Below are 26,551 nucleotides of genomic sequence, written 5' to 3' on the forward strand. Positions count from 1 at the left end.
CAGACCGAAACACAGCAATGTTTACACATTACTGCTTCACATGCATTCTTTAGTTCGGTCTATTTCATGTGCTGTGTTGGCCAGTACCAAAACCAGTCCGGCTCCTTTCAGAAGTTCAGAACACTGCAGGAATCTCAGAGCGACCTTTTTTTTGTTCGACCATTCTAGGAATACTTGAGTGACCATTTCAACCTTAACCAGACATCCCCTGCACTTAGGGCTATCCGTAATTCCCACTATCATGCTTCCTACTACTACTTTTAATATACATACTGGCTAAATTAACCAGTTTGAGGCTTGCACAGGAAGCCAGCTTGATTATGGGTACCATAACGGCGCCTATTTCTGCCGTGAAGTAATGTGTAAACATTACAGTGTTTCGGACTGAAGTGGGCCGTAGCTAGTGAAGTTACTGGGCAAATGAGACTTAACATCTTAAATATGTGAACGTCCTGCTCGTCACGTCCCTTATTTTCATTTAAATATATATAAAATGATTGCGAAACTGAAGTAGGCAGGGCACATAGTTCGACGGAAAGATGGCCGTTGGAGCAGTAGAGTCGTCGAATGGCGACCACGTACCGGAAGACGTAGTGTTGGTAGGCCCCCCACAAGATGGACCCACGATCTAGTCAAGATCGCCGATCGTCATTCCGATCTTTGGGGGAGGCCTTTGTCCAGTAGTGGACGACTTCCGGCTGTAATCATGATGATGATATACTGGCTTTATTTATTTATTAAGCAAACGATCCTGTCTAGGACTTCTACCCAAATGCCGTTCCCCTACCTCTTCCATGAAACGAAAACGTGTCCATAACCTGGATATTACGTTTTGGCAACTGTTCGTTGGCGAGAGACTCCATCCAACGTAAACACAGCTCTATTCGTCTCGTGTTAGATGTCGACGTGACATTACGAGAAAATAACAGGCTTTTACTTAAAAGAAAACAAATAATACAAAATTATTCAAATCAATAAACTATGCACTGTTAAATTGTAACAAGAATTAACGTTCAATAGTCAAATCGCAATACGCAGCAGCCTAGCGAAAGTATCTAAGAATAAAATATGGTTTAAAAAAACTAAAAAACACGCTTTGGTTAAAAAGATAGTGGTTTAAATTCAAAATGAACATAAATTCTTTTTGGACGATAGATGAAAAAAATATATAAATTAACAAAAATCTTATTTTGGAAATAAAAAAAAATTGAATTATTTTATCAAATAATACAATAAACACTGTCATCGGTCCTCGATATATCTACGAAGTTTGAACAAAATCTGGCCGTTTAAAGTGGGTCAAAATCGCGCCCAAATGAGTCGGTTACGAACAAACGTACATACAGGTGAAGCTAATGAAAAGCGATTCGCGCGATTGTATGAAACGTGCAGTCATTAATAGATTGACAGATGACGGCTTGTAAAAAACGGAGATAGCTCAAATCCACTAAGTTTTAAGCAAGTGTTCGCTTTCAAACTTAGCCGGATTATACTTCTTCGCCAATCGCCATACTGTAATTATTACTATTTCATACTTATGTCAAATCACTGCACGTTTCATATTTAACTAAATTTCAATTTTTACTTAAGTAGTTCCGCCTCTTATTACGTAGTATTTACATCTTCTTTGATGCACATAACTCTATCATTTCATCTTTTATTAGATGTCAACGTGACAGAACGAGAAAAATGACAGGCTTTAACTTAAAAGAAAACATATAAAACAAAATTGTTCAAATCAATTAACTTTGAGCTGTTAAATTGCAACAAGAATTAACTTTCAACTGTCAAATTCGCAATACGCAGCTTATTGTCTTCTTTTTTTATTTTAAATTTCGAAAGAGGCAACCGAAGAGATTTTTTTTTGTATACAACTTATTTTTGTACTCCAAATAGTTTTTGAGGTATGAAGTAATGAATGAAATGTCCTTAGATAAAGTTGATGTGTGCATAAAAGGGGGCAAAAATTGTGAATAATTTACCTGATGGTATATGAGTGATGCCAGGGTACATCTGCAATACCAGGTCTGGGGGTTATGGGGTTACCATTGAAGTGAATGTATTTATTTGCTTTGCTCGCTTCCCATTTTTTTATGAAGGACAAGACGAACCGGACGTTCAGCTAATGGTAATTGATACGCCCAGCCCAATGCAACGCCGCTCAGGATTCTTCAAAAGCCCCAAAAATTCTGAATGGCACTACAACTGCGCTCGTCACTTTAGTACATAACATGTTAAGTCACATTTACCCAGTAATTTCATTTTCATTCCCATATCGTTCCAGCAGTTTTTCCGAGGAAAATAGCCACAAACTGACGTCAGTATTATTCGTGTTGGTAGTTTGAGTCCTTGACGAGATAACGTCATTGCCGTAAGGTCATATATCCGATCTCCTTTCTACTTAGGTAATACTCGGGTACGACCGAGAGTAGAACATGCACGTAGTGTGTGCAAATGCAAGGCATTGCAGATGAAATAAGCACATTTCTAAAACATATCAATAGCATACTTCAAAAACAGTTCGGATTTCGAAAAAGGAAAGAGTACCTCTCATTTATTGTGCAAATTTCCCGATGAAATCAATGACCATTTGAATAAACTTTATGTGCTCGATTTTTTCATTGACTTCAACAAAGGCATTTGATATGCTACCATACTATGAATTATGTAAAATATTGGAGCAGTCTGGTATTCTAGGCCCCTACCTAGAGTTTTTACAGTAACAATATTGTAACTGATCGAGGAACTGCTCAAGGCTCAATAATCGCAGCGAACAAATATCTTATATACGTAAACAATATGTGAAGGTAATTGAAAGAAAGAAAGAAAGAAAAATGTTTATTGAAGTCATTATACATTCTGATAATAATTCTTAAAGTTATACTAATCTAATTATGATCTAATGACGCCAATGGGCCCCCAACTCAGCATAGTTGTGGTTTCGAAAGAATCCACAACGCTGGTCTTCCGTGGAAACCCAGAGAGCGATACTAAACTATTAATTCTCTATGAGTACAAAGCACAAAAAATAGTGAAACTCGGATCTAAAATTAAAACTAACAACAAATAAAAACAATTAAACTTGATTTAAACTTTCCATTGCCACACGAAACAAACTAATTTTTTAAATATTTTAAATTGATTTTTGGACATTAATAAGATATTCCTTGTATTTAATTTAATGTAAATAGCTCTAAACTAACGCAGTCCCGTATGGGAGGCGGAATATTATTCCAACACTTCGTGAAAGCTGCCACAAAATGCAGTTGTACGGTGTTTTGGGCAAACCAAACGTGTAGCCATACGCACCTGGTGTCGTGAGAACTCCAATTTGTGGAACAAATAAGGTGGTGTACGAGTACGGATAATTTTAAAAAGCAAAGTGGCAAAATGAAGGCACCGGCGCGAATTCATGTTCATTAGGTTACTGCGATTAAGGTAAGGGGTAATGTGGACTCTACGAGGGATATAAAAGCACGCTTTAGCGTGCACATGCATTCTGTACTTGCTGAATATTTTTTTTTAGATTTAGACAGAAGACACTCGCCAATAGCAGAATCAGCGTAATTAAGTTTAGACAATATTAATTATTATTAATTCAAACACGGTTTCGTATACCAGTTTGCTGACGACACGTGTATAGTTGTGGCCGACACTGATATTAAAATAGCAGAAAGAAAACTTCAAGAAAGCCCCTAACGCTCAAAACACCAAGTTAATGTGCATAGAATCTCCTCATAACAAATCTTTATATAGGCCTTTGACAGTAGCCCACTGTCACGACTGTCAACATAAGTCATAACAGCACAAACTGTACACCACTCGACGTAGTGAAAAAACATATGTACCTTGGGCTAATTATAGACAATAACTTTACCTGGGGTCCTCATACAGAATATGTATGTAATACCCTAAGATCGATACTTTCTAGATTATCAATACTTAAGTACAAAATTAACTATAAAAGCTTGAGACTACTATATCTTGTTCTGGCTGACTCAGTCGTTGAACACGGGTTGTGCTGTTATGGCAGAACATATAAAACATACTTAGAAAAAATATATAAATTACAAATAAGACTACTTAAAACCATTGTGCCTAATCATGTTAAATATAAATTTACTTATAACGACCAAGAACTATTTTCCTACTGTAATGTCATGTCGATACACTCTAAAATAAGATTCACTATTTTAGTTGTAGAATTTAATAACACATATTGTAATCTTAAGAAATATGAAATAAAACAAAATATGAGGAAACTAGCCTGCCTTAATAAGTTTTGTCTACCTAAACATAACAACGTATATGGTAAAGGAACCTGTAACTATATATTACCTAGGATATAAAATACACTACCTGATGATCTTATAGATATATATATATCTAGATAGAAAAAATTTCAAAGTAAAGCTAAAAAAGTACTATATAGAAGATAATAACCAGGAATACCTATAAAGTATATTTTAATATTACCACTACCACTTAAGCCTTATATATATAGATATATATATATATTCAAATTTAAAGTAATGACAATAATAATTCTTATGCGATTTTACTGCTCGCACATAAACCTTACCGGTTTTGCGAGCCTTTATTAATGTATATATTAAGATAATTATATTCATTAAATAAAAAAAAATAAAAAAACCCTGCGTTTGCCGGGTCAGCACTTCTTTACGATGTAATAATTCTGATAAGATTTGTATTATTTCCAGCATACACGGAGTCAAGATACTGCGTAAAAATTTATCAAGATGAATGTTATTCGAACTTTTGTAACACGACAAGAACGTGGAAAATGACATGTCCATGCAAAGGAGATCTATGCAACGGGCCGAACTTCGACAGGGAAAACGAAGCCTTTGCAGATTTAATCTCAAAATCTCAAAAAACAAACAAGAAACGTGTAAGAAGGAGTGTAGAAAAAAAATTGCAAGAAAACAAAATTCCTCACCAAAAATCTGGTGAACTAAACTCTACTTTTCAATATGGAAGCGTAGAGAAAAGAAAAGAATTAGTTACAGAAATTCACATTGAACCTAGTAACGATAAATCTATCAAACGAGTAGAACGAGAAGAAACAAAAACTTCTGCTAACACATTTGATACACAGCTAGATACTATTGATAATACCATACCGACTATTGGAAATGAACTAATAATAGAAATCCAAAATGAGAACGTTAGTCCCGAAAATCAAGATCTACAAGAAACAATTCAAACATCTGTAGATGCACACCACAACCATTCTACAAATGAAGAACAAACCACAGAATCTTTAAAAAATGATGTCACTGACATGACACAAGACATGTCGTCACCAGCTGCCAGTAATTTATACGCAACAATTAAAACAGCAGACGTTGAAAACAAAGATAAGCCTCCTGTTAGTAACTTAGTCAAATCTAGTGAAATCCCAACAGCTGAAGCACTTCAGCAAAATGCAACATCTGTAGATGCACATAACAACCATTCTACAAATGAAGAAGAAACCACAGAATCTTTAAAAAATGATGTCACTCCTAAGATTATACCTACCGAAACAACAGGCATGTCGTCACCAGCTGTCAGTAATTTCGACGTAACAGTTAAAATAGCAGACGTTGAAAACAAAGATAAGCCTCCTGTTAGTAACTTGATCAAATCTAGTGAAATCCCAACACCTGAAGCACTTCAGCAAAATGCAAATCCAACTCACTTAGATACTGTAAAGACAACTCTTGTTGAAGAATTTATTACGACTACTGATACCATTGTTGCCACAACTGTAAGTGCAAAAGCTCAAAAGAACGGAATTGGACCAAAGACCGACCTTAATTTGTTGGTTTATTTCATGATATTATTATTTTATTCTACAGGTCAATTTTAATGATTGATTATAATATCAATTGCATTTGCACAAATTTAGATAGATACTTATGCACTAGTTTAGTTATTTATGATCTCACGAATGTTTGATCAACTTATAAAGTATTTTTTGTGATAATAGTGTGTATTAAGTTTAAGTACAGCTATCGTTAGTAAAGATAAAAATCTATAATAGCATTTATAATTTAACATTTGCATGGCAAAAATACAAAGCACTGAACAAATAAAATATTCACACACCATATCCATTTTTATTTTAATCAAATGTAAAATCATAATGTTTTGGTAAATGTATACCACTTGACTTAGATTCTAAGCTTTTAGTACCTTTTGCATACGATTCTCTGATATCTGACTCAAATGGGATTTCGGCCTTACGATGTTTAGGGTTAGGACCATAATATTCAATAGTTGGTGGAGGTGCTATTTCTGTATGAGTTGCATTTCGTTTTCTATTTTTCAGTCCATCGCAATGTATATCCTCATCTTCGCTTAGCTCATTTTCTATGGGAGTTGTATCCTCTGTATTAATAAAGTTTTTATATGTAACAGTTTGCTCACACTTTTTTGAAGAGAAAAATAGACCTTTGGCACCATCATCGTTTTGATCACTTATTATGGGTGCTGGTGGAGTTACATGTCTTACTTCAGACCATGTCTTTGGTTTCTCAGAATGTATTTTACTACCATGAGCATCAAAAAGGTACTCGGATCTCTTTGCCAACGAGTCGTTCATTGTAGGTGGTGCAAATTCTTCGATACGTTTTGATCTCTGTTGCTCAACATACTCTTCTTGTGTCATTTCCTTAAAATTTTTAATATCTCCTTCTACTCCTTCTTTACCCAAATCCCATTCACGGATGTAGCTATCACGTACCTTTTGCCTCTCTTTTTCAAGTTCCTCTTTACGCTTTCTTTCCTCTTCTTTTGCTTTGGCGTCTGCTTCGTTTCTCTTTTCATGCAAAAATTCTAATTGACTTTCTAGGAAGGCGTCTTTCCTGTCTGAAATAACATTCATGCTATTTACTAACTATTTAATATCAGAAGTTTTTTTGTATATGATAAGAGAACATTTACTCGAAAGAAACTATGAAATCCATACGCATGATTAAAATCTTGAATGTATTATTCGATTAAAACTTCGTGCATCAAATTATTTGTCATAATTAACAATTTATCCACAGTGGATTTAAATTGAATTGTACTTCGGTGTAACTTTGCGGATCTTTTGACTTTATTTCAAGGCTCGAACTGCTCAAGGCTCCGAAAATTCACAAAACTCAAAAATTTTAGGTCAGTGACGTGGCGTATTGATTGTTATTTTTATTGTATACTCTTAAAAAATTCAGAAAAACAATTTCTGAATTTTTTACATAATAAATAATAATGATAATTATTTACTTCGTTTAAACATTTCCAATTGTATTTGAAAAATTTCTAAAATCGTCCCAACTGTATTTTTTATTTATATGGTATAAGTTCAGCTAATATGTCAGTAACTATAATTGTAAACCAACCTTCAGCGTCCTCGGAGGGCAATCCAGCCCTCATTCTCTGCCTCGCTCTAGCGGCTGCAACTCTAGCTGCTACTAACTCGTCTCGCTTCTTCCTTATCTCTTCGGCCTCCCGTTGGGCTTGCAATGTTTCTTGACGACGTTTCATTAAATCTGCCATTTGTTTCTGTCGTTCGGTCTTTCTCGCCTCTGAAATAACACAACATTGTGATAACAACGCATTAAAGGCAACGCAGTAAGTCCCCGGGTCACGACAGCATTAGTATCGAGCACCTGCAGCACGCGGATGTACAACTACAGAGAGTGCTATCTATGTTGTGTAGGTCACTCCCATCTGCCTGATAATCTAATGCGCACTATATTTGTACCAATAATGAAAAATAAAACTGGTGATACAGCTGATGTTAATAGCTATAGACCGATCTCTTTGGCCACAGTGATCGCTAAAGTGCTGGACAGTCTGCTCAGTAAGCATCTGGATTAATACGTTTCGCTAAACGACGCGCAGTTCGGTTTCAGGCCCGGGATTACCGCCGATTGGTATTCTGGCCCTCAAGCAGAGTGTACGGTATTACACGAGTAGAAAGACCCCAATATATGCCTGCTACCTTGATTTATCGAAAGCATTCGATCTTGTATCGTACCACATTCTATGGGGTATCGTACCACACGCATTGGTATAATAAGCAAAAGAACTTCGTAAGATGGGCAGGCTCTGCCTCGGAGGAGTACGGGCTGAAATGCGGGGAGAGGCAGGGGGCTGACCGCTCTCATGCTCTTCAGTCAGACAACCGACTGATCGATGAGCTCAGCAGATCCGGTATCGGGAGTCATATTGATGGAGTATACGTGAGCAACATCAGCTACGCAGACGACATGGTGCTGCTGAGCCCATTGATTGGTGCTTTACGAAGGCTCCTGAAAATTTGTGAGTCCTAGTAGCACATGGGCTCAAATACAACGCGAAAAAGAATGAAATAATAATTTTCAAGGCCGACAACAAGTGATAAACATTCGTTCTGAATTTCAGTTTATATGGTACCGCTCTAAATAAAGTACAGCAAGTTAAGTATTTGGGTCACTGGGTTACTGAGGACTTCAATCATCAATGAATGATTTTATAACGTACTGTTAGTCATTTTACATCTGCAGCCTGTGGGTTAACTATAAAGTGCGGACATACAGCAACTTGCGCGTTCAATACTATAACGCGTTCCGGGTGCTGATGGGACTGCCGCGCTACTGCAGAGACCCCGCTATGTTCGCGGTGGCTGACACAGATGGCTTTGCGGCCACCATGCGCAAGCGATGCGCTTCTAACATGCGCCTAATGCGCGACACTACGGACCGGTGGGACTCTCCGATGCTGGCCCGCTGGATAAGGCTGCACGAAGTCCTATAGTAATTTACCGTCATCATCGGGAAGTCCACCCGGACCAGCCTGTGATTTTATTTTATTTTAATTTAATTTTTTCACATAACACTATTAAGTTTGCTAATTGTATTTCCATTCATCATTCATCCCCACAAAGGTCTAAATCTTAAAAACTCTACAACAAATATTTATTTATTTCTTATCAAGTGCCTTAATACAAAATTTATTCATGGTTTATCTTCGGTAAACTTAACCTAAAACTTTCATACAAATTTCCACCCCCTATTACAACGACGCCAAGCCTTTTATTCGATAAGATTTAATGCGATAAAAGTTAGCCTATGTCCTTTCCCAAGCTCTTGTCTATTTCTGTAATAAATTTCATCAAAATCGTTCGGTGGTTTAGGCGTGAAAGCGTAACAAACAAGCATACATTCACATTTATAATATTAGTAGGGATACCTGAACCTACAATGAACTTGAGATCTATAGCGTACTTAGACTTTGCTCAGCTTTGTCTCTCCATTATATACAACGCCAGAACGCAACCCTTATGGCTTGGCCAACCCTATTGGCTGGCGTATCTGCTCTTGTATTTATTGTAATGCTATTTTTATAGCAGTGATTACAATGTATACACGAATTTCTCGAACTGATCGCGTATAGTTTGTATCGTGCAATCTCGCGTCTTCATTCTCGACTATAGATAGTACAGCACTTACATACACTGAACAAGACGTTAACAAATCCAGTTTTTGTTTCAGTAAAATATTCTATTCTATTCTTTCTAGTGGCTTCTGTGGAAGGGGCACCACAACTCGCCAATGTCACGTTACAGTAGACCACCAAGCTTAGAGTGTGTCATTTGATCGGCGGAGCTTTTCCAAGGTCAAAGTTGAGGATCATATCGACACCTCAGTTCAAAAGTGTAATAAGTCTGTAATTCAGTAAGGTGATATAAGTATGAGTAATTGTTCCATAAATGATAACCCACCATTACCAAAGAGAAACAAGTCCAATACCTATACTTCCAATACCTATTTCTTAATAAGTCTAAAATATTTTCGTTTTACACAGTAACAACCCGAGTTGTTTTTTTTTTTTAATTTAGTTTGAGAACCCTTTTTTTAAATTGTTATCCTTTGGAACTGAGGTATCGATACACAGCAAGTTTTTCACAGAAGAACTGTCAAACCGTGCGTCAGTAAATTCTCTCATAGAAAATATGTCCATACAAAACAAATATTGGAAGTAAAAATAATTATTGGACCCAAATCGAAATAAAAACTATCCTATCTCTTAAGTTGGACTAAACTGCACTCCGTGAAGTAATCACCATTAAAATCTGTTCATTAGTTTAGGAGTTCACTGGAAACAAACATCAGGACACTGGATTTCTATAAATAAAGATTATTACAAACATTCCGTTCGGAGGGATCCGTAAAATCATCTCGTCCCAAATACCACAGTGCCTCAAGACAAAGTTACCAGTAATGACATACGGAACGCAGACGTGGTCGCTAACTATGGGCTTTATAAGGAAGCTCATGGTCGCTCAGAGGGCAATGGAGAGGTTGAAATCAGAACCAGTCACTAGCATAGCCAAAATGATGGTGAGACTGAAGTGGCAGTGGACAGGGCACAAAGCTCGACAGACAGATGGCCGTTGGGGCAGTAAAGTCCTCGAATGGCGACCACGTACCGGAAGACGAAGTGTTGGTAGGCTCCTCACAAGATGGACTGAGTTAAGATCGCCAGAATACGTAGGATGAGGGCAGCTCAGGACCGATCGTCATGGCGATTTTTGGGGGGAGACCCTTGTCCATCAGTGGACGTCTTCCGGCTGAAATGATATAAACATTCCGCAAAAATTAAAAAACGCCACTGACCGTCAAACAAAAGATCTTGATAATGGATGTCCTTGACTTTAGCTAGAAGCTCCTTCTCCTTTTCTTCCCATTTGTCTCTTAAAGACTGGAGATAGTCATTTGTTTTCTGGACCAAAATCGTTTTTTCTGGTTGTTCTGTGATCTGTAAAATAATAAAGTGAAAAATTTACATAAGGTGTCTTGTATAATACAGTAAGTGTGTAGCTCATGTACGGGGCCGGTGTTATTTTTGACAAACAAGGTGACACAGCGTATTTTTCATAGTAATCAGTTTATAACCGACTTCAAAAAAGGAGGAGGTTCTCAATTCGTAGGTATGTTCTTTTTTATATGTTTGTTACCTCAAAACTTTCGACTGGGTGAACCGACTTTGATAATTCTTAAATTATTTGAAAGCTGGTGCTTCCCATGTGGTCACATTGTAATTTAGCCGAGATCTGACAATGGCATCCATGAGAAAACCATAAAAGTCTTAAATTTGCTATACATACGTATAGAAAAGTGGATGATAAATTTACGAATAACTCAATATCGCGCCAACCGATTTTTATGATTCTTTTTATATTGGAAAGGATATACTTCAAAGATAGTTTGGTGAGAGTTTGGTTAGGTTCTGATTACGGAATCCATGACAAAGAACGGAACTCTTCAATTCTTAGAAGCAAATTAACGATACTCGGCCGAATCTTTTTTATGCTATCCGGATATTTAAATCATCTACCATAACATAGTTAAGGTCGAGTAATTGTCGTAGTCGAATATGATGATCAATGGGACTCCTTAACGACTTACAGTAAGGTTGCGATCTGTGGCATAATTTCTAACTGTCTGTAATCAAATTGCAAAGCACTTAGGTTCATTGCTGCATTGAAAAATTTTGTATATCCACACATATTTAGACAAATTGTTATTTAGTGTACTTCAAATTAACTAAAAACCATAAAATAAAAAAAAATAATTAACAAAAAAACAACCGACTTCAAAAACACTATTCCAATACAATAGATATAATGTGCACTAAAAAGTATAAAAATAATTGCTTATTTTTATACAATCTAATTAATTAATCTAATTCTAGTTATGATTATTGTAATTTTCGGTCGGTCGTCGGTTTGCTAAGTGTACTGACCCAGTGAAGGTGACGCTGTTAAGAACTTACTACCGTCTAAGCTTCTATACATGTCACCTTTGGGCAAAGTACACCAGGCGTGCCATCAACAACATCAGGGTGCAATACAATGATGCGTATCGTATCCGCTGAAGTTGCCTCGGTACTGTAGCTAGCGACGGCCATGTTCGCGGAGGCCAGAGTACCGGATTTCTTTGCGATCATGAGATCGTGTACCGCAACATTCTGGAGCCGATTGCGAGAATCCAAGTTGCATTCAAGTTGCAATCCGAGTTGCATTTCGTTTTCTATTTTTCAGTCCATCGCAATGTATATCCTCATCTTCGCTTAGCTCATTTTCTATGGGAGTTGTATCCTCTGTATTAATAAAGTTTTTATATGTAACAGTTTGCTCACACTTTTTTGAAGAGAAAAATAGACCTTTGGCACCATCATCGTTTTGATCACTTATTATGGGTGCTGGTGGAGTTACATGTCTTACTTCAGACCATGTCTTTGGTTTCTCAGAATGTATTTTACTACCATGAGCATCAAAAAGGTACTCGGATCTCTTTGCCAACGAGTCGTTCATTGTAGGTGGTGCAAATTCTTCGATACGTTTTGATCTCTGTTGCTCAACATACTCTTCCTTAAACTTTTTAATATCTCCTTCTACTCCTTCTTTACCCAAATCCCATTCACGGATGTAGCTATCACGTACCTTTTGCCTCTCTTTTTCAAGTTCCTCTTTACGCTTTCTTTCCTCTTCTTTTGCTTTGGCGTCTGCTTCCTTTCTCATTTCATGCAAAAATTCTAATAGACTTTCTAGGAAGGCTTCTTTCCTGCCTGAAATAACATTCATGCTATTTACTAACTATTTAATATCAGAAGTTTTTTTGTATATGATAAGAGAACATTTACTCGAAAGAAACTATGAAATCCATACGCATGATTAAAATCTTGAATGTTTAATTCGATTAAAACTTCGTGCATCAAATTATTTGTCATAATTAACAATTTATCCACAGTGGATTTAAATTGAATTGTACTTCGGTGTAACTTTGCGGATCTTTTGACTTTATTTCAAGCTCGAACTACTCAAGGCTCCGAAAATTCACAAAACTCAAAAATTTTAGGTCAGTGACGTGGCGTATTGATTGTTATTTTTATTGTATACTCTTAAAAAATTCAGAAAAACAATTTCTGAATTTTTTACATAATAAATAATAATGATAATTATTTACTTCGTTTAAACATTTCCAATTGTATTTGAAAAATTTCTAAAATCGTCCCAACTGTATTTTTTATTTATATGGTATAAGTTCAGCTAATATGTCAGTAACTATAATTGTAAACCAACCTTCAGCGTCCTCGGAGGGCAATCCAGCCCTCATTCTCTGCCTCGCTCTAGCGGCTGCAACTCTAGCTGCTACTAACTCGTCTCGCTTCTTCCTTATCTCTTCGGCCTCCCGTTGGGCTTGCAATGTTTCTTGACGACGTTTCATTAACTCTGCCATTTGTTTCTGTCGTTCGGTCTTTCTCGCCTCTGAAATAACACAACATTGTGATAACAACGCATTAAAGGCAACGCAGTAAGTCCCCGGGTCACGACAGCATTAGTATCGAGCACCTGCAGCACGCGGATGTACAACTACAGAGAGTGCTATCTATGTTGTGTAGGTCACTCCCATCTGCCTGATAATCTAATGCGCACTATATTTGTACCAATAATGAAAAATAAAACTGGTGATACAGCTGATGTTAATAGCTATAGACCGATCTCTTTGGCCACAGTGATCGCTAAAGTGCTGGACAGTCTGCTCAGTAAGCATCTGGATTAATACGTTTCGCTAAACGACGCGCAGTTCGGTTTCAGGCCCGGGATTACCGCCGATTGGTATTCTGGCCCTCAAGCAGAGTGTACGGTATTACACGAGTAGAAAGACCCCAATATATGCCTGCTACCTTGATTTATCGAAAGCATTCGATCTTGTATCGTACCACATTCTATGGGGTATCGTACCACACGCATTGGTATAATAAGCAAAAGAACTTCGTAAGATGGGCAGGCTCTGCCTCGGAGGAGTACGGGCTGAAATGCGGGGAGAGGCAGGGGGCTGACCGCTCTCATGCTCTTCAGTCAGACAACCGACTGATCGATGAGCTCAGCAGATCCGGTATCGGGAGTCATATTGATGGAGTATACGTGAGCAACATCAGCTACGCAGACGACATGGTGCTGCTGAGCCCATTGATTGGTGCTTTACGAAGGCTCCTGAAAATTTGTGAGTCCTAGTAGCACATGGGCTCAAATACAACGCGAAAAAGAATGAAATAATAATTTTCAAGGCCGACAACAAGTGATAAACATTCGTTCTGAATTTCAGTTTATATGGTACCGCTCTAAATAAAGTACAGCAAGTTAAGTATTTGGGTCACTGGGTTACTGAGGACTTCAATCATCAATGAATGATTTTATAACGTACTGTTAGTCATTTTACATCTGCAGCCTGTGGGTTAACTATAAAGTGCGGACATACAGCAACTTGCGCGTTCAATACTATAACGCGTTCCGGGTGCTGATGGGACTGCCGCGCTACTGCAGAGACCCCGCTATGTTCGCGGTGGCTGACACAGATGCTTTGCGGCCACCATGCGCAAGCGATGCGCTTCTAACATGCGCCTAATGCGCGACACTACGGACCGGTGGGACTCTCCGATGCTGGCCCGCTGGATAAGGCTGCACGAAGTCCTATAGTAATTTACCGTCATCATCGGGAAGTCCACCCGGACCAGCCTGTGATTTTATTTTATTTTAATTTAATTTTTTCACATAACACTATTAAGTTTGCTAATTGTATTTCCATTCATCATTCATCCCCACAAAGGTCTAAATCTTAAAAACTCTACAACAAATATTTATTTATTTCTTATCAAGTGCCTTAATACAAAATTTATTCATGGTTTATCTTCGGTAAACTTAACCTAAAACTTTCATACAAATTTCCACCCCCTATTACAACGACGCCAAGCCTTTTATTCGATAAGATTTAATGCGATAAAAGTTAGCCTATGTCCTTTCCCAAGCTCTTGTCTATTTCTGTAATAAATTTCATCAAAATCGTTCGGTGGTTTAGGCGTGAAAGCGTAACAAACAAGCATACATTCACATTTATAATATTAGTAGGGATACCTGAACCTACAATGAACTTGAGATCTATAGCGTACTTAGACTTTGCTCAGCTTTGTCTCTCCATTATATACAACGCCAGAACGCAACCCTTATGGCTTGGCCAACCCTATTGGCTGGCGTATCTGCTCTTGTATTTATTGTAATGCTATTTTTATAGCAGTGATTACAATGTATACACGAATTTCTCGAACTGATCGCGTATAGTTTGTATCGTGCAATCTCGCGTCTTCATTCTCGACTATAGATAGTACAGCACTTACATACACTGAACAAGACGTTAACAAATCCAGTTTTTGTTTCAGTAAAATATTCTATTCTATTCTTTCTAGTGGCTTCTGTGGAAGGGGCACCACAACTCGCCAATGTCACGTTACAGTAGACCACCAAGCTTAGAGTGTGTCATTTGATCGGCGGAGCTTTTCCAAGGTCAAAGTTGAGGATCATATCGACACCTCAGTTCAAAAGTGTAATAAGTCTGTAATTCAGTAAGGTGATATAAGTATGAGTAATTGTTCCATAAATGATAACCCACCATTACCAAAGAGAAACAAGTCCAATACCTATACTTCCAATACCTATTTCTTAATAAGTCTAAAATATTTTCGTTTTACACAGTAACAACCCGAGTTGTTTTTTTTTTTAATTTAGTTTGAGAACCCTTTTTTTAAATTGTTATCCTTTGGAACTGAGGTATCGATACACAGCAAGTTTTTCACAGAAGAACTGTCAAACCGTGCGTCAGTAAATTCTCTCATAGAAAATATGTCCATACAAAACAAATATTGGAAGTAAAAATAATTATTGGACCCAAATCGAAATAAAAACTATCCTATCTCTTAAGTTGGACTAAACTGCACTCCGTGAAGTAATCACCATTAAAATCTGTTCATTAGTTTAGGAGTTCACTGGAAACAAACATCAGGACACTGGATTTCTATAAATAAAGATTATTACAAACATTCCGTTCGGAGGGATCCGTAAAATCATCTCGTCCCAAATACCACAGTGCCTCAAGACAAAGTTACCAGTAATGACATACGGAACGCAGACGTGGTCGCTAACTATGGGCTTTATAAGGAAGCTCATGGTCGCTCAGAGGGCAATGGAGAGGTTGAAATCAGAACCAGTCACTAGCATAGCCAAAATGATGGTGAGACTGAAGTGGCAGTGGACAGGGCACAAAACTCGACAGACAGATGGCCGTTGGGGCAGTAAAGTCCTCGAATGGCGACCACGTACCGGAAGACGAAGTGTTGGTAGGCTCCTCACAAGATGGACTGAGTTAAGATCGCCAGAATACGTAGGATGAGGGCAGCTCAGGACCGATCGTCATGGCGATTTTTGGGGGGAGACCCTTGTCCATCAGTGGACGTCTTCCGGCTGAAATGATATAAACATTCCGCAAAAATTAAAAAACGCCACTGACCGTCAAACAAAAGATCTTGATAATGGATGTCCTTGACTTTAGCTAGAAGCTCCTTCTCCTTTTCTTCCCATTTGTCTCTTAAAGACTGGAGATAGTCATTTGTTTTCTGGACCAAAATCGTTTTTTCTGGTTGTTCTGTGATCTGTAAAATAATAAAGTGAAAAATTTACATAAGGTGTCTTGTATAATACAGTAAGTGTGTAGCTCATGTACGGGGCCGGTGTTATTTTTGACAAACAAGGTGACACAGCGTATTTTTCATAGTAATCAGTTTATAACCGACTTCAAAAAAGGAGGAGGTTCTCAATTCGTAGGTATGTTCTTTTTTATATGTTTGTTACCTCAAAACTTTCGACTGGGTGAACCGACTTTGATAATTCTTAAATTATTTGAAAGCTGGTGCTTCCCATGTGGTCACATTGTAATTTAGCCGAGATCTGACAATGGCATCCATGAGAAAACCATAAAAGTCTTAAATTTGCTATACATACGTATAGAAAAGTGGATGATAAATTTACGAATAACTCAATATCGCGCCAACCGATTTTTATGATTCTTTTTATATTGGAAAGGATATACTTCAAAGATAGTTTGATGAGAGTTTGGTTAGGTTCTGATTACGGAATCCATGACAAAGAACGGAACTCTTCAATTCTTAGAAGCAAATTAACGATACTCGGCCGAATCTTTTTTATGCTATCCGGATATTTAAATCATCTACCATAACATAGTTAAGGTCGAGTAATTGTCGTAGTCGAATATGATGATCAATGGGACTCCTTAACGACTTACAGTAAGGTTGCGATCTGTGGCATAATTTCTAACTGTCTGTAATCAAATTGCAAAGCACTTAGGTTCATTGCTGCATTGAAAAATTTTGTATATCCACACATATTTAGACAAATTGTTATTTAGTGTACTTCAAATTAACTAAAAACCATAAAATAAAAAAAAATAATTAACAAAAAAACAACCGACTTCAAAAACACTATTCCAATACAATAGATATAATGTGCACTAAAAAGTATAAAAATAATTGCTTATTTTTATACAATCTAATTAATTAATCTAATTCTAGTTATGATTATTGTAATTTTCGGTCGGTCGTCGGTTTGCTAAGTGTACTGACCCAGTGAAGGTGACGCTGTTAAGAACTTACTACCGTCTAAGCTTCTATACATGTCACCTTTGGGCAAAGTACACCAGGCGTGCCATCAACAACATCAGGGTGCAATACAATGATGCGTATCGTATCCGCTGAAGTTGCCTCGGTACTGTAGCTAGCGACGGCCATGTTCGCGGAGGCCAGAGTACCGGATTTCTTTGCGATCATGAGATCGTGTACCGCAACATTCTGGAGCCGATTGCGAGAATCCAAGTTGCATTCAAGTTGCAATCCGAGTTGCATTTCGTTTTCTATTTTTCAGTCCATCGCAATGTATATCCTCATCTTCGCTTAGCTCATTTTCTATGGGAGTTGTATCCTCTGTATTAATAAAGTTTTTATATGTAACAGTTTGCTCACACTTTTTTGAAGAGAAAAATAGACCTTTGGCACCATCATCGTTTTGATCACTTATTATGGGTGCTGGTGGAGTTACATGTCTTACTTCAGACCATGTCTTTGGTTTCTCAGAATGTATTTTACTACCATGAGCATCAAAAAGGTACTCGGATCTCTTTGCCAACGAGTCGTTCATTGTAGGTGGTGCAAATTCTTCGATACGTTTTGATCTCTGTTGCTCAACATACTCTTCCTTAAACTTTTTAATATCTCCTTCTACTCCTTCTTTACCCAAATCCCATTCACGGATGTAGCTATCACGTACCTTTTGCCTCTCTTTTTCAAGTTCCTCTTTACGCTTTCTTTCCTCTTCTTTTGCTTTGGCGTCTGCTTCCTTTCTCATTTCATGCAAAAATTCTAATAGACTTTCTAGGAAGGCTTCTTTCCTGCCTGAAATAACATTCATGCTATTTACTAACTATTTAATATCAGAAGTTTTTTTGTATATGATAAGAGAACATTTACTCGAAAGAAACTATGAAATCCATACGCATGATTAAAATCTTGAATGTTTAATTCGATTAAAACTTCGTGCATCAAATTATTTGTCATAATTAACAATTTATCCACAGTGGATTTAAATTGAATTGTACTTCGGTGTAACTTTGCGGATCTTTTGACTTTATTTCAAGGCTCGAACTGCTCAAGGCTCCGAAAATTCACAAAACTCAAAAATTTTAGGTCAGTGACGTGGCGTATTGATTGTTATTTTTATTGTATACTCTTAAAAAATTCAGAAAAACAATTTCTGAATTTTTTACATAATAAATAATAATGATAATTATTTACTTCGTTTAAACATTTCCAATTGTATTTGAAAAATTTCTAAAATCGTCCCAACTGTATTTTTTATTTATATGGTATAAGTTCAGCTAATATGTCAGTAACTATAATTGTAAACCAACCTTCAGCGTCCTCGGAGGGCAATCCAGCCCTCATTCTCTGCCTCGCTCTAGCGGCTGCAACTCTAGCTGCTACTAACTTGTCTCGCTTCTTCCTTATCTCTTCGGCCTCCCGTTGGGCTTGCAATGTTTCTTGACGACGTTTCATTAACTCTGCCATTTGTTTCTGTCGTTCGGTCTTTCTCGCCTCTGAAATAACACAACATTGTGATAACAACGCATTAAAGGCAACGCAGTAAGTCCCCGGGTCACGACAGCATTAGTATCGAGCACCTGCAGCACGCGGATGTACAACTACAGAGAGTGCTATCTATGTTGTGTAGGTCACTCCCATCTGCCTGATAATCTAATGCGCACTATATTTGTACCAATAATGAAAAATAAAACTGGTGATACAGCTGATGTTAATAGCTATAGACCGATCTCTTTGGCCACAGTGATCGCTAAAGTGCTGGACAGTCTGCTCAGTAAGCATCTGGATTAATACGTTTCGCTAAACGACGCGCAGTTCGGTTTCAGGCCCGGGATTACCGCCGATTGGTATTCTGGCCCTCAAGCAGAGTGTACGGTATTACACGAGTAGAAAGACCCCAATATATGCCTGCTACCTTGATTTATCGAAAGCATTCGATCTTGTATCGTACCACATTCTATGGGGTATCGTACCACACGCATTGGTATAATAAGCAAAAGAACTTCGTAAGATGGGCAGGCTCTGCCTCGGAGGAGTACGGGCTGAAATGCGGGGAGAGGCAGGGGGCTGACCGCTCTCATGCTCTTCAGTCAGACAACCGACTGATCGATGAGCTCAGCAGATCCGGTATCGGGAGTCATATTGATGGAGTATACGTGAGCAACATCAGCTACGCAGACGACATGGTGCTGCTGAGCCCATTGATTGGTGCTTTACGAAGGCTCCTGAAAATTTGTGAGTCCTAGTAGCACATGGGCTCAAATACAACGCGAAAAAGAATGAAATAATAATTTTCAAGGCCGACAACAAGTGATAAACATTCGTTCTGAATTTCAGTTTATATGGTACCGCTCTAAATAAAGTACAGCAAGTTAAGTATTTGGGTCACTGGGTTACTGAGGACTTCAATCATCAATGAATGATTTTATAACGTACTGTTAGTCATTTTACATCTGCAGCCTGTGGGTTAACTATAAAGTGCGGACATACAGCAACTTGCGCGTTCAATACTATAACGCGTTCCGGGTGCTGATGGGACTGCCGCGCTACTGCAGAGACCCCGCTATGTTCGCGGTGGCTGACACAGATGGCTTTGCGGCCACCATGCGCAAGCGATGCGCTTCTAACATGCGCCTAATGCGCGACACTACGGACCGGTGGGACTCTCCGATGCTGGCCCGCTGGATAAGGCTGCACGAAGTCCTATAGTAATTTACCGTCATCATCGGGAAGTCCACCCGGACCAGCCTGTGATTTTATTTAATTTTAATTTAATTTTTTCACATAACACTATTAAGTTTGCTAATTGTATTTCCATTCATCATTCATCCCCACAAAGGTCTAAATCTTAAAAACTCTACAACAAATATTTATTTATTTCTTATCAAGTGCCTTAATACAAAATTTATTCATGGTTTATCTTCGGTAAACTTAACCTAAAACTTTCATACAAATTTCCACCCCCTATTACAACGACGCCAAGCCTTTTATTCGATAAGATTTAATGCGATAAAAGTTAGCCTATGTCCTTTCCCAAGCTCTTGTCTATTTCTGTAATAAATTTCATCAAAATCGTTCGGTGGTTTAGGCGTGAAAGCGTCACAAACAAGCATACATTCACATTTATAATATTAGTAGGGATACCTGAACCTACAATGAACTTGAGATCTATAGCGTACTTAGACTTTGCTCAGCTTTGTCTCTCCATTATATACAACGCCAGAACGCAACCCTTATGGCTTGGCCAACCCTATTGGCTGGCGTATCTGCTCTTGTATTTATTGTAATGCTATTTTTATAGCAGTGATTACAATGTATACACGAATTTCTCGAACTGATCGCGTATAGTTTGTATCGTGCAAGCTCGCGTCTTCATTCTCGACTATAGATAGTACAGCACTTACATACACTGAACAAGACGTTAACAAATCCAGTTTTTGTTTCAGTAAAATATTCTATTCTATTCTTTCTAGTGGCTTCTGTGGAAGGGGCACCACAACTCGCCAATGTCACGTTACAGTAGACCACCAAGCTTAGAGTGTGTCATTTGATCGGCGGAGCTTTTCCAAGGTCAAAGTTGAGGATCATATCGACACCTCAGTTCAAAAGTGTAATAAGTCTGTAATTCAGTAAGGTGATATAAGTATGAGTAATTGTTCCATAAATGATAACCCACCATTACCAAAGAGAAACAAGTCCAATACCTATACTTCCAATACCTATTTCTTAATAAGTCTAAAATATTTTCGTTTTACACAGTAACAACCCGAGTTGTTTTTTTTTTTTAATTTAGTTTGAGAACCCTTTTTTTAAATTGTTATCCTTTGGAACTGAGGTATCGATACACAGCAAGTTTTTCACAGAAGAACTGTCAAACCGTGCGTCAGTAAATTCTCTCATAGAAAATATGTCCATACAAAACAAATATTGGAAGTAAAAATAATTATTGGACCCAAATCGAAATAAAAACTATCCTATCTCTTAAGTTGGACTAAACTGCACTCCGTGAAGTAATCACCATTAAAATCTGTTCATTAGTTTAGGAGTTCACTGGAAACAAACATCAGGACACTGGATTTCTATAAATAAAGATTATTACAAACATTCCGTTCGGAGGGATCCGTAAAATCATCTCGTCCCAAATACCACAGTGCCTCAAGACAAAGTTACCAGTAATGACATACGGAACGCAGACGTGGTCGCTAACTATGGGCTTTATAAGGAAGCTCATGGTCGCTCAGAGGGCAATGGAGAGGTTGAAATCAGAACCAGTCACTAGCATAGCCAAAATGATGGTGAGACTGAAGTGGCAGTGGACAGGGCACAAAGCTCGACAGACAGATGGCCGTTGGGGCAGTAAAGTCCTCGAATGGCGACCACGTACCGGAAGACGAAGTGTTGGTAGGCTCCTCACAAGATGGACTGAGTTAAGATCGCCAGAATACGTAGGATGAGGGCAGCTCAGGACCGATCGTCATGGCGATTTTTGGGGGGAGGCCCTTGTCCATCAGTGGACGTCTTCCGGCTGAAATGATATAAACATTCCGCAAAAATTAAAAAACGCCACTGACCGTCAAACAAAAGATCTTGATAATGGATGTCCTTGACTTTAGCTAGAAGCTCCTTCTCCTTTTCTTCCCATTTGTCTCTTAAAGACTGGAGATAGTCATTTGTTTTCTGGACCAAAATCGTTTTTTCTGGTTGTTCTGTGATCTGTAAAATAATAAAGTGAAAAATTTACATAAGGTGTCTTGTATAATACAGTAAGTGTGTAGCTTATGTACGGGGCCGGTGTTATTTTTGACAAACAAGGTGACACAGCGTATTTTTCATAGTAATCAGTTTATAACCGACTTCAAAAAAGGAGGAGGTTCTCAATTCGTAGGTATGTTCTTTTTTATATGTTTGTTACCTCAAAACTTTCGACTGGGTGAACCGACTTTGATAATTCTTAAATTATTTGAAAGCTGGTGCTTCCCATGTGGTCACATTGTAATTTAGCCGAGATCTGACAATGGCATCCATGAGAAAACCATAAAAGTCTTAAATTTGCTATACATACGTATAGAAAAGTGGATGATAAATTTACGAATAACTCAATATCGCGCCAACCGATTTTTATGATTCTTTTTATATTGGAAAGGATATACTTCAAAGATAGTTTGGTGAGAGTTTGGTTAGGTTCTGATTACGGAATCCATGACAAAGAACGGAACTCTTCAATTCTTAGAAGCAAATTAACGATACTCGGCCGAATCTTTTTTATGCTATCCGGATATTTAAATCATCTACCATAACATAGTTAAGGTCAAGTAATTGTCGTAGTCGAATATGATGATCAATGGGACTCCTTAACGACTTACAGTAAGGTTGCGATCTGTGGCATAATTTCTAACTGTCTGTAATCAAATTGCAAAGCACTTAGGTTCATTGCTGCATTGAAAAATTTTGTATATCCACACATATTTAGACAAATTGTTATTTAGTGTACTTCAAATTAACTAAAAACCATAAAATAAAAAAAAATAATTAACAAAAAAACAACCGACTTCAAAAACACTATTCCAATACAATAGATAGAATGTGCACTAAAAAGTATAAAAATAATTGCTTATTTTTATACAATCTAATTAATTAATCTAATTCTAGTTATGATTATTGTAATTTTCGGTCGGTCGTCGGTTTGCTAAGTGTACTGTCCCAGTGAAGGTGACGCTGTTTAGAGCTTTCTACCGTCTAAGCTTCTATACATGTCACCTTTGGGCAAAGTACACCAGGCGTGCCATCAACAACATCAGGGTGCAATACAATGATGCGTATCGTATCCGCTGAAGTTGCCTCGGTACTGTAGCTAGCGACGGCCATGTTCGCGGAGGCCAGAGTACCGGATTTCTTTGCGATCATGAGATCGTGTACCGCAACATTCTGGAGCCGATTGCGAGAATCCAAGAATGAGATCCTGAGCACGCTGACGGGGGTCTGGATTGCTCAATTCACAAGCATTGGCGTTCAGTGTACCAGGAGACTAATAGGAAATAAATAGACCTGAATACAGAATTGTATTTTAATTTATTTAATTTTTAAATTTAATTGTATTATATTATTTTACTTTATACAATATATACTAGCTGACGTGACAGAAGTTGTTCTGTAGATAATAAAAAAAATACTGTTTTATAGGAATTTGCTAATAATATTTCAAAGCATCAAGAATTGTTTCGTAAAATATTCTCCCTATTGTTATAATGAAATTGTTTCACAGCGGAACTGTCAAACCGTGTATCATTAAATTCTCTCCATACAAATATGTCCATACAAAACAAATATTGAAAAATAATTTTGGGTCCCAAATCAAAATAAAAACTATCCTATCTCTCAAGTTGGACCAAACTGTTCTCGATGAAGTAATCCCCATTAAAATCCGTTCATTAGCTTAGGAGTGCATCGAGAACAAACAACGTGTCACGTAATTTATATATATTATAAGATTATTGTAATTTTAACTGGGTGCATACCTTTTAATAAAGATATATTATAATTATTATTATTAATAAATAGAATGCTCGTTTGTTAACTCGTTGTTTACAAAAACATGTTTTTACTGGCTACATATCGCATCGCACATAATACATATAGGTACATACCTGAGGTTCTGTGTCATCAACACTGCCTTGTTTTCTTGGCATTGCTTTCAGTAATTCCTCGTCTCTATTTTTATAAAGATCAAGATCTGATTTAAGACATTTCCGTGTTCTTCCCAAGCAGTCTGTAAACTGTACCCTTAAACAAATTTAATCGATCTTCACTGCCTTTTCTTTTTTTACCGAATCTTACTTTAAAGAAAAGTGGTCTACAATTTCTTGTACGAATATTTTAACCCACACTGCTGTTATAAAATGTTTACAAAACATTTTCAGACATTCCCCCGCACGATACACCACAAATTAGTGTGGTTCATCCACAGTGCGGTTTTCAAGGAACTGACTTGCACGTACTACAAAACTGTGGAATGAGCTTCCTTGTACAGTGTTTCGGGTACCTTGGAAAAAAACGCGCCTCAAAGGCCGCACCTGTGGTTACAGGTGCGTTGCCTCTGACGCAATAACAGTAAGTAATTGTATGTAAAATACATAAATACATACCACATGCATGTCTATGTATTAGTCGCTTTTGTATGGTTTGGTCTGGTTTGCAAACACCTTACTCATAATCATAATTTTAGAGTTTAGTTGCCTTCCGGTATTTTTCCTTATCAGTTTGTCGCATTGGACTTTTTGGATTGCAGTGATTGCACACAAATCTATTGCATATGACTCAAATAACGTAGTATTGAAGGGATGTAATACCCTTTCTGTAATACGCAGTATAATATACTTACCATTCACCATCATCCCCTTCATCATGAGTAGTAGAAACTGTTTCATTATCTTCAGTGTGATTTGTTTCAGCTGTACTTGTATCCTGTTGCTTCTTCTCTTTAAAATCAACTAAGAATTGTGATGCTAATTTTGAATCCCCTACGGCGTCAGATAAATGATCATACAGCTGTGCTTTTTTCTCCAATGCTAACCTGTAATGGCATATATTGTCAACAAATAATATAACATAATATAATAATAATAATAATATTAAAACACTTTTTACACAAATTATCTTGCCCCAAATTAGGTATATAGCCTGTGTTATAGGTTGCAAGACAACGATATATTTAATACAATATACTTACTTAAACATACATAAATTCATATAAACATACATTTTAAACATCCATGACTCGGAAACAAACATCCATATTCATCATATAACTGCTTGCACCTACCGGGATTCGAACCCGGGACCTCTAGCTTAGTAGGTAGGATCGCTAACCATTCGGCTATACAGGTCGTCAAAAATGAATACAAAAACAATATATTTTTTAAGTGAAAACTTCTTTATCCGCGTTGGGCACTTTTTGGTAGGGGAAAATCTTATGAGTTCGCGTCACCGACATGCTCATGACTGGCGCACGCGATATATAATTTAAAAAATAAATATACATATACAGGCAGCGTGACGCTATAATGACGACATTTAATGAACACACAGGTACAGCGATCTAACCTTAATCGACAAAATTCTAAAATTTAAAGTAAATAATCGAAATTTTGAATTTTTTAAAGAAACTTTTAGAAATTATTTATTTAACAGAGTAGGTGTCGGTGCCTATGTTAATGTGCGGCTATCAGATTCATTACAGGTTGTTAGGAAATTTGATTAATGTAGGTGAATTATGTATTTTATTCTTGAATATTTTTTTAAGAATATGGTAAAGAAGTCTTCATTGTGGAGCCACTGTATATAGTTCGATACTTTATGGATGGGTGCAATCACATGAGCTCGCATCACTGTAATGCTTATAGCAGTATATCTGTAGCTATACAGCTGACATATTGTGCAACATTAGTGCTGTGTATATCTTATAAGTTTATTTTGGGTTTTGTGAAAAGTTTAAATCAAATCAAAATCACTTTATTCATGTAGGTCACGGTTTTTCTTATTGAATCTACCGCTACTTCGTAAAGGGTTGAGCTAATGAGAAGAAGTAGCAAGAAACCCATTGCCACTCTTTATACCAAGATTTACATTTCCATCGATTTACAAATGATGTGTATAAACCATTCTTTTATAAATCGTTCAATGTGTATAAACTGTGCTTTCTTGAAATAGTGTTTTTGTTATATTTTATAAATAAATTTTAATTATTAATTTAATTGTTTTGAACATAATAAAATTTAATATTTTAATACTAAGACTTCTAAGTTTTCACTTCTATTGGCAGTCTCAACAACCGCCATTTTTTTTATTCATTTCAAAATATAAGTAATAGTATATAGCTTTACATACAATAACAAACACTTTAACTTTAGGAAGCTTATCTGTGTATGTTAGCTGCTTAAAATTTAATTACAAAAATAGTTTTAAAATAGAACAATTTTCAATTGATTTTAACATCATAGATTGTGTTATAAACAAG

At 37.2% G+C, this 26,551-nt stretch overlaps 2 protein-coding genes across 13 annotated transcripts in view; one reads left to right on the forward strand and one right to left on the reverse strand.

Annotated features, from left to right (window-relative positions):
* Positions 1-26,551, forward strand: part of LOC126976022 (uncharacterized) — a 61,795-nt gene that overhangs the window by 20,308 nt on the left and 14,936 nt on the right. The window contains exon 3 of the mRNA XM_050824172.1: positions 4,722-5,864. Coding sequence (XP_050680129.1) covers positions 4,722-5,864 — 1,143 coding nt within the window. The remainder of the gene's footprint in view (positions 1-4,721; positions 5,865-26,551) is intronic.
* LOC126975514 (trichohyalin) overlaps positions 6,106-26,551 on the reverse strand; it is a 46,728-nt gene continuing 26,282 nt past the window's right edge. For 2 of the 12 annotated variants that reach the window (XM_050823453.1, XM_050823498.1), the window contains 9 exons: positions 22,110-22,251; positions 18,849-19,034; positions 18,209-18,333; positions 16,380-16,521; positions 13,121-13,306; positions 12,482-12,606; positions 10,653-10,794; positions 7,392-7,577; positions 6,106-6,876 (listed from right to left, as the gene is read on the reverse strand). In XM_050823453.1, coding sequence (XP_050679410.1) covers positions 6,131-6,876; positions 7,392-7,577; positions 10,653-10,794; positions 12,482-12,606; positions 13,121-13,306; positions 16,380-16,521; positions 18,209-18,333; positions 18,849-19,034; positions 22,110-22,251 — 1,980 coding nt within the window. In that variant the 3' untranslated portion in view covers positions 6,106-6,130. Of the gene's footprint in view, positions 6,877-7,391; positions 7,578-10,652; positions 10,795-12,481; positions 12,607-13,120; positions 13,307-16,379; positions 16,522-18,208; positions 18,334-18,848; positions 19,035-22,109; positions 22,252-24,182; positions 24,319-24,916; positions 25,109-26,551 lie in introns of all 12 variants that reach the window. The other 10 variants (XM_050823515.1, XM_050823521.1, XM_050823508.1 and 7 more) reach the window with 10 other exon arrangements.

This window comes from Leptidea sinapis, chromosome 2 (genome assembly GCF_905404315.1).
Source record: "Leptidea sinapis chromosome 2, ilLepSina1.1, whole genome shotgun sequence".
In the NCBI taxonomy this organism is placed as follows: domain Eukaryota; kingdom Metazoa; phylum Arthropoda; class Insecta; order Lepidoptera; family Pieridae; genus Leptidea; species Leptidea sinapis.